This window comes from Mastomys coucha, unplaced genomic scaffold, assembly GCF_008632895.1.
Source record: "Mastomys coucha isolate ucsf_1 unplaced genomic scaffold, UCSF_Mcou_1 pScaffold8, whole genome shotgun sequence".
Taxonomy (NCBI): Eukaryota; Metazoa; Chordata; class Mammalia; order Rodentia; family Muridae; genus Mastomys; species Mastomys coucha.
The window spans coordinates 122,973-132,437 of record NW_022196914.1 but is presented as its reverse complement, the minus strand read 5'-3'; the positions used below and the strand labels follow the sequence as shown (position 1 = coordinate 132,437).

General features: G+C 39.1%; 1 protein-coding gene across 2 annotated transcripts in view; it reads left to right on the top strand.

The window, feature by feature from the left end:
* The window catches only part of Ccdc152 (coiled-coil domain containing 152), a 22,602-nt gene that overhangs the window by 6,458 nt on the left and 6,679 nt on the right, over positions 1-9,465 (top strand). The window contains exons 4-6 of one of the 2 annotated variants that reach the window (XM_031360189.1): positions 2,795-2,863; positions 4,243-4,307; positions 6,553-6,655. In XM_031360189.1, the coding sequence (XP_031216049.1) occupies positions 2,795-2,863; positions 4,243-4,307; positions 6,553-6,655 (237 nt within the window). The remainder of the gene's footprint in view (positions 1-2,794; positions 2,864-4,242; positions 4,308-6,552; positions 6,656-9,465) is intronic. The other variant, XM_031360190.1, reaches the window with a different exon arrangement.

The window sequence follows — 9,465 nt, the reverse complement described above, 5'->3', positions numbered from 1 at the left end:
AAAAAAAAAAAAAAAAGACAGTACTCCAGCAGAAGAAACAGCCAGGTGTGATATGACATTACAGGATTCCAGCACTCCAGAGACTGAAGGAGGAGGATTTTGAATTCAGTCCAACTATAGATACACAGAGAGAGACTTTCTCATCTCAAAAATATTTTTTAAAGGGGAAAGAAATGAAAAAAAAAACATAATGATAGAATTTGTCAAAAATTACTGAAAGAGCTCTCAATGACCAAAGCTGAAGTGATTTTATCAACAAAATAGAACAGTGTTGAATTATACCCATAATGCAAAACAGATAGCCTTAATCTGATTTTATAAATAAATATAAAGTAAGAAGAAACAGCTCTCCAGTGTGGCAGAATTCCAAATGGTTTATGTAGATAATTTGTTCTCAGATAGGTGGAACAAAATAATTCCTTCTGTAGCGAAGCACACAGCGTAACGAGGTGAAATATATAAGTATATGGTGCTGAACTGGGTAAATTCTAACTCAACCACATGATCCGTGGCACCAAAACTAATACCATGCTGACACATGTATCTTTGATGTGATACGATGATGTTACTGCAGTTCATGAATTTCTTAGCTACCTAATTTCTAATGGGAAAAATGTGGTGAGCCTGCCATCTTGTGTTCAAATTTTTAAAATACTTTTTAAAAACTCTAGTATGCACAGAGCAGTAAGGTGATTTTCACTTGCTATTACTGAGGAAACTTCAGCTACCTTATTTCACTAATTGCTAGATTTTTTCAAATAATTGATGTTCATTATGGTAAGGAGAAATATTGACAGAGCACATTTCTCCTGTTACATCATCTAACACAGTAACATGTGAAGCAAGTTATCAGCTAATGCCTATCAAGCATATGTAATTTAACCAGCATTCTGTTACTGGAAAATAGCAGCATCAAGGGAAGAGAAGGTGATGGAGAGCTTTGTGTGAGTTGTTGCGGGGCCAGACAGGAGAGCAGGGAAGAGTCAAAGACCACAAAAGTAGTCCCTTGTGCTAGTCATAAGGCTTTGGACTGTTGCAAAATAATCATCATGGTTGAAGAAAATATTTTACATTGTTTTGAAGACACTGGCACCAAGGTTGCTAGTGCCTTGGAACACTGTTTCAGGTTTTTCACCCTTTCACAGCTCTCCTCTTGCCCAGAATCTAGTTATGAATCTAGGAAAACACATTGCTCAACAGTAACAAAGCCTTGTCTTATACCTCCTCACTAGCTATGGCCCTCACCTTTGAACAACCTTATTGTGACTTGTCTCTCTCTTCTTAGTGTGTGCTTTCCTGGAAGTGTTGCATGGAAACACTTTTTTGTGATGTCCGTGCGTGAGTCACTTTCAGGAAAGACATTGCTAAGACACATGGGAAGATCTCCACTGTACTGTGCCTTAGAAAAGTAATTACTAAAAGTTGGAATTCATTTCACATAAAGAGTGATTATAAAGTACTTATTGTATGTGCTGGCTAGTTTTATATCAACAACACAACTCAGAGTCCTCAGAGAGGAGGGAGCTTGCTGGGAGGGGTGGCGCATTCCTTTAATCCTAACATTCTATGGCAGAGACAGGCAGACTTCTGAGTTTGCAGCCAACCTGCTCTACAGAGAAAGTTCTAGGACTGAAAGACTACACAGAGAAACCCCAGTTACCACCAAGAGCCATGCGGATGTCCATGGTCTGTGCCACCGCATGAAGCTATGTTGGTGTATGTGGGCTGTGCTGCAGCAGGGCCATGTTGATGTGAGTGACCTGTGCAGTCACCTCAGGCCATGTTGATAACATGGTTCATGCTGCTGACGAAGACCATGTCTGGCTTCATGGTCCTACTGCAGCTGGGGACTGTGTTGTTGTCTGTGCTCTATGCTGTCACCTGAAGCCATGTTGATATCTGTGGGCCAGGACCATATTGGTGTCCTTGACTCATGTTGCCCTGGAGGCCATGTTGACGTCTGTGGTCTGTACTGCCACATGGTGACACATGCTCACACTGGAGACACCCACCCCCCAAAAGCAGACTAGACATGAAAGCATTGAAGAATACTCTTAAAAATTGTGATAGGATGCTATAGTGTAGGTGTCCACAATTGAGGGCTTCTGGTGGTAGTAAAGGTAGGGAAGGACTCATTTTTCTTTGAGGGGTTGGCCACTGGGAGTTTGACCATGCTCTAGTGAATGTATAGGCAACACAAATTGGACTTGTGTTTCCTCTTCCTCCTTTTCCTTCTTCCTCCTTCCTCCTCCTCCTCCTCCTCCTCCTCCTCCACCCCCACTACCCCCACCACTACTACTACTGCTTCTTCTTCTTGAGATGGGGAAGTTATAAAGTTGGGAGGACTAGGAAATGAATATAATGGGATAAATGATGTTAAATTCCAAAATAATCAATAAAAATATTAGAGAGAGAGAGAGACAGAGAGAGACAGAGAAAGAAACAGAGAGAGAGAGAAAGACTCATTTGAGAAAATGGTTCTAGAAGATCAAGCTGTAGGCAAGCTTCTATGGTATTTTCTTAATTGGTGATCAATGGGGAAGGGCCCAGTCTCCTGGGATGATAAGAAAGCAGGCTGAGCAAGCCAGTAGGCAGCACTTCTGCATGGCATCTGCATCAACTCTTGCCTCCAAGTTTCATCATAGCAATAGTAGCCCTAACTAAAACATCATATATTATAATTCATCTTGAGATGTCTGATTGTTTTATTAACATCACATAATTTTGAGTTAAATATTATTTTATTTCAGTTATTTCTATTACTATTTTCAAACAAATGTATCTTGTGTTTTAGAATGTATTACTCTTCATACTATGATAAAGGGGCTACAACAGACTGTTCAATATCAACACAATTTGAAAGGTAAGTTAGGGAAATCTTTCATAAGAGCTTAAGAGCGTGACTTGGGCACTGGAAACATAATTGACTGAATAAAGTGCTCACATGAGTATACTCTGTAGAACATGTTTCAGATAAGTAAGGAAGAAAGGAAAGAAATGAAAGAGGGAAGAAATGAAAGAATAAAAGGAAAGGAAAAAGGGAGTGGGGAGAGAGAGAGGGAGGGAGGGAGAGGGAAGTAAATGAAAGCCAGGTATGGCAGTGCCTACTTACAAAACCCAACACTGCTGAGAGGCAGAAACAGGTGGATCACTGTGGCTTTTTCAAGGACCAACTAGTCTGACCTATCTGGAAAACTTCAAACCATTGAGAGACCCTGTCTCAAAACACAAGGTATATTTGTATTGCTGGTAGGAATATAATGTAACTGTTAACAAAAACTAGTGATTACTCAGAAAAATGAAACATAGAATTAACATTTGATTAATAAATTCCACCCTAAGATATAACAAAAAGACTACACTTGTGTATTAGTGTACACTTTTTTGTACACTAATATTCATAGCAGCATTACACAAAGGTCAAAGTAGCCTCTTGCAGATTGAATATAAAATGTTCCCCAAAGGTCCATGTATTAGAAATTTAGTCTCCAGCCCATAGGAGAAAGAAAACTAGGAATATTATTTTGTTTGGTTGAAAATGTTTTCTTATTATTGGCATGTTTTTCACTTGAGGGAAAACAAAGGGTGCATGTGGGTGGTGAGGGACACATGGTGCTTGTGTGTAAGTAAGAAGACAACTTGCAGAAGTCAGTTCTCTCCTTCCACCCTGTGGGTCCTAGAATTGAACTCTAGTCATTAGGCTTGGAGATGGGAGCTTTTGTCCACTACCATCCCATACCTGCCCCTTAGACTTCTACACAGCGTCTCATTTTGTAGTGTAAGCTGGCCTGGAACTTATTACTTATCCCAAATCGGCCCAGAATTTGCAGCAATACCTCTGCTTCAGTGCCCTAAGAGCTAGAATTACAATGGAACCCATCACACTGGCCTCTGAACGTGCTTCCCTCAAACCCATCCTCTGCTGCCTCATTCTGTGTCTAGAAGCTTAACCATAACCCTTCCCAATGTCAAGATGACCAAGGTTTCCCCTGACATGTTCTCACAGCATTTCAAACACAGTGCCACTGTAAAAGGTTTATCTAATAATACAGCTATTGCATCTGATATCACTAAGGTCTGTGAAAAGCAGTAACTTCTTGTGTTCCTACATTTCCAGTGTCTAGTAGTGTTAGGTGCATACTTAATGATCTCATGCATGAACAGCAACTTAAGTGTTACAGATATCCCCATGATAATTTTAAGTGCTACTTAGTAATATATTCCTTGATTATTTGTACACAGGTGAAAATGAACAACTAAAAAGAAATGTTGATTTTATGAAAGAGAAGTTAAAATCTCATGAGCAGGTGAGTTATATGCTATTGTGTTTGGTTAAACTATTGAAAAGCATTTGTTCATTCAAATATAAAGCAAGTTGTTTTAATTAATAAACATCACTAAAATTATGTAAGGGTATATATATTACATATGTAAAAATCTTTTGTGTGTGGTTTTTTGAGACAAGGTTTCTCTGTATAGCCCTGACTGTCCTGGAACTCACTCTGTAGACCAGGCTGGCCTTGAACTCAGAAATCCGCTTGCCTCTGCCTCCCAAGTACTGGGATTAAAGGCATGCACCACCACTGCCCAGCTTGTAAAAATCTTTAATAAATGAACAGTAACTTTTGCAAATTCTAGTCTCGTTTACAAAACATAATGTACTAGTATCACTTACACAGTTTTATACCAAGAAGAGATGCAGTTATCTTGCTACATGGTTTTCAGTTGTGCTAATGGACTTACTTTAGAGCATATTCTGATGGTTAATAGTTTTAATTCTTTTACTATAAAAGAAGGCAGTATGTATTCTTTATGACTTGGGTAATTATTATACTATCCAAATAATGGGGGACTTTATGTAGAGCACAAATTAGTTCCTCCCCAGGGCTAATGATACTCTGTTACATTTTCTTCTCCCTCAGGAACAGTGTAGTGATAGCAACTGCAAAACATATAACACAGTGCCTCAAAATTACAAAAGACAAAATAAATGGCAAACCCTATCCCTTTACCCTTTAAGGAGGTTTGTATCACCTTTTTCTCATAACCAAAAGCCAACATATCAAGGTCAAAGATCTCCAAAACTGAAACTTAGTCTGTACAGGCTTAGCTTGAAGGATCTTCTCTTAACTAGACAAGTTCCTGTATGTGGAGCTCTTGAGAAAACACTGGCTTGTTCTAGTGCCCAACCCAGGACTTCTGAGTAATCCTTACTAGTAAGAAAAAGCATTCTACCTGTGATTTTGGAGGATTTTATTTTATTTTAGTATCTCTAGGATACTCCTTTCCCAATCCTTTTCTCTGCTTTTCTTCCCCTCCTTCCGTAATTCTTCCCTGCTACTTTCCAAATCATACTGTGAGTGTGTGAGAATGAGTGAGTGTGAGTGTGTGAGAGTGTATATGTGTGAGTGTGTGTATGAGTGTGTGTAAGTATGTGAGTGGATGAGATAATGTATATGTGTTTAAGTATGTGAGTGTGTCTGTAACTGTGTGTGTAAGTGTGTGACTGTATGGTGAGAATGTATGTGTGTGAATGTGTGTGTGTGTGAGTATGTGTGTGAGCGTGTGAGAGAATGTATGTGAGTGTGTCTGTATGTGAGTGTGTGTAAGTGTGTGAGTGTGTGAGAGGAAGTGTATGTGTGTGAGTGTGTGAGAGAATGTGTGTGAGTGTGTCTGTGAGTGTGTGTGTGTGAGTGCATGTGTGTAAGTATATGAGTATATGTGAGAGTGTATATATGTGTGAATATGTGAGTGTATATGTAAGTGTGTGTGAGTATGTGAGTGTGTATAAGCATGTGAGTGTATGTGTATAGGTGTGTGTGTGTGTGTGTGTGTGTGTGATGAAAATAAGACGGGGTATGATGGGGAGGACAAAGGGGTATAAAAGAAGTGGGGAGGAAGGAGAAGAAAGGGTAATGGACAGTGCGTTGTTTAGTTTTCTTGTGGCAGCAGCTAAATACCTGACAAGGAACAGTTCAAGAGAGGGAGCAGAGAGGGCTCACAGTCTAAGGGGATCCATCTGACCACAGCCGAGAAGGAAGCACAGCCTCAGGAGCATGAGGAGCTCTCCACACTGCAGCCACAGTCGGGAAGCAGGATGTGGAGGCAGGCTATCAAAGCTCAAAGCTCCTCCAGCAAGGCCTTGCCTCCTCAAGCTTCCACAGCCTCTGAAAACAGCATCACCATCTAGTGACCAGGTATCCAGGCACACGAGCCTGTGGAGGATAGTCCACAGTGAAACCACAAGGAGGAAGAAAACCCAAATAAAGCACATTCTGTGATGCAGAATCGAGAGATCTCTTAGCAGAAGACAAGGGAAGGACCAGTTGAGAGAGGGGAGAAAATGGGCACACATGAGCAAGGTGCAATGACCGTATGTGGGAATGATGAAACGTGTTATTTTGTGGGTGCTTATTAAAGAGTTAATTGGAAGTAAATGAAAATTATTGGATATAGTTGCATGTAAAAATTAATATAAACTGGGGAATTTACCTTTCTAATTATCAGAAATTATAACTATTTTACTGAAATTGAGTATATTTTACTTTCTAGGAATATAAGAATAATATTGCCAAACTTATAAGTGAAATGAAAATCAAAGAGGAGGAACACAAAACTGAAATGAACAAACTTTATCAGGATATGCAAAGAAAAGGTGATTTTAAAATTTTAACTTACTGAATTCTGACATATATGACAATTTAAAGGTGCATATTATTTTTTCCAATAGTAGTATTCTTGAATGAACACTGTCTTTATGCATTTCAGTTTGTTTTGTATATTTATGCAACATAAATATAATCGTTCTAAATTCTATTCGTCTTTGTGCTTGCCTTAGTCAGGGTTTCTATTCCTGCACAAAAATCATGAATGAGAAGCAAGTTGGGGAGGAAAGGGTTTATTCAGCTTACACTTCCACATTGCTGTTCATAACCAAAGGAAGTCAGGACTGGAACTCAAGCAGGTCAGGAAGCAGGAGCTGATGCAGAGGCCATGGAAGGATGTTACTTACTGGCTTGCTTCCCTTGGCTTGCTCAGCTTGCTTTCTTATAGAACCCAGGACTACCAGCCCAGGGATGGCACCACCCACAATGGACCCTCCCACCTTTGATCACCAACTAAGAAAATGCCCCATAGCTGGAGCCCATGGAGGCACTTCCTCAACTGAAGTTCCTTTCTCTGTAATAACTCCAGCCTGTGTCAAGTTGACACACAAAACCAGCCAATATAGTGCTCAATTCTGCCTGATGTGAAAACAGCATCTTTATATAATAATTATAAAAGATTTAAATATGTTTTAATTATATCCTTAGCAATATGGAATATAACTTTACTAATTTTCTTCAGTAAAGCAACTCTCATTGTACATAGGTAGTGGGGCGGTTTGTTTTTTAAACCGTGCTTAATGGCCCTGTCTTTATGAATATTGTATATAAAAATTAACTTGAAGTCAGACCTAGACACCTATACGCCCAGCACTTGAAGCAGAGGAGGGAGGCAAATAACTAATGGTAAGCTTTCTGCAGAATATACCAATCCACAGGAAAATGGCAAAATATTAGACAGACACTATTCCAAAGATATACAGTAAGAAAATAAGCATAACTGAAGATGTTTAGCTTGAGTAATGCAAAATTTCAAATTAAGACTATAATTAGACATAACTTAAAATTTTTTAAAACAGATAAATGTCTTTTTAATTTTTTTCCTGTGATCTGAGAGGTTCATTTCTATGACCACCACATAACATTTTCAATGAGACACAAAAAATGCTGCTCTTGGGTATTAACCAAAAAGAAATGAAAGCATACAACACACAAAGACCTGACTGAATTGGGTTTTTTTTTTTTTTGGTTATTTTATTTATTTACATTTCAAATGTTATCCCCCTTCCCAGAGTCCTCTATGCAAACCCCCTGTTCCATCCTCCCTCCCCCTGCTTCTATGAGGGTGCTTCCCAACCCACCCACCCACTCCCATCGCTTGCCCTAGCATTCCCCGACACTGGGGCATCAAGCCTTCACAGGACCAAGGGCCTTCTCTCCCATTGATGTCAGACAAGGCCATCCTCTGCTACATATGCAGCTGGAGCCATAGGTCCCTCCATGTGTACTCTTTGGTTGGTGGTTTAGTCCTTGGGAGCTCTGGGAGGTCTGGTTGGTTGATATTGTTGTTCTTCCTCTGGAGTTGCAAACCCTTTCCAGCTCCTTCAGTCCTTGGGGATCCATCCCATATGCAGACACCAAACTCAGACATTATTGCTGATACCAAGAAGAGCTTGCTGACAGGAGCCTGATATAGCTGTCTCCTGCGAGGGTCTGCCAGAGCCTGACCAATACAGATGCAGATGCTTGCAGCCAACCATGGGAATGAGCATGGGACCACAATGGAGGAGTTAGAGGAAGGACTGACTGAATGGAATAGCAGCTTTATTCATAACAGCCCAGAGTTGTCATCATACAAATTGTTAACTAGTACTAGTACATCTACCCACAGAAATGAAAAGGAACAGACAACTGATGCACTCTAGTGTGACCATTTCAGAAGCATTACGGTAAATGAATGAAGCCTGGTGTGGTGCCACATGCCTTTACACTGGGTACTCAAGAGTCAGAAATAGGAGGACTGCTGCACACTGGACTACACTGCGAATTCCACTCTAGCCAGGGCTGTATAGCTGGTCCTTATCTCAAAAAAAGGCAAAATTAAGCAAATATGTAAAGAAATCCAGGGACAAAATACTGTTTTTTTTTTTTAATATGGTGCTCTAGAAAAAAGAGAAAATGTAAATAAATATTTTTAACTGTGTGAGTGGTACAAAAGCTTTTTTCTGTTTAATTTCCTAATTATTTCTTTTATCAAGTTTTAAAAAAGAGTAGTTTCTAAGGTACTGATTTACAAATAATTTTTATGAGATGTACCGAAAAGTTTAGTTTTGTAAAGATTAATAGTCAGTGATGTCTTTGAGCACTATTCTAACCCTTAAGTTAAGTATAGTAATAATTTAATGGTGTAAACTAAATACATATAAAGCTGATATATTCTGAACTATAGAAATGACTTTTATTTTAATCAAGTACAAATTTCCACAGTGAACAATTATTTATAAGTAGATTAATAAAATATTATTGCAAATATATATCCTACCATCAGCTTTTTAAACACTGCTATTACTGCTATTAAAAGCACTTTATTTTTATCTTTATCTTTATTTTAGAAGCTCTTATATGCTTTTGAACAGAACACTAATAGCTTATAAGATCAAGAATTGACAAATGGGATCTCATAAAGTTGCAAAGCTTCTGTAAGGCAAAAGACACTGTCAGTAAGACAAAATGACAACCAACAAATTGGGAAAAGATCTTTACCAGTCCTATATCTGATAGAGGGATAATATTCATGGAAGGAGTTGCAGAGACAAAGTATGGAGCAGAGACTGAAGGAAGGACAATCCAGAGACTGCTC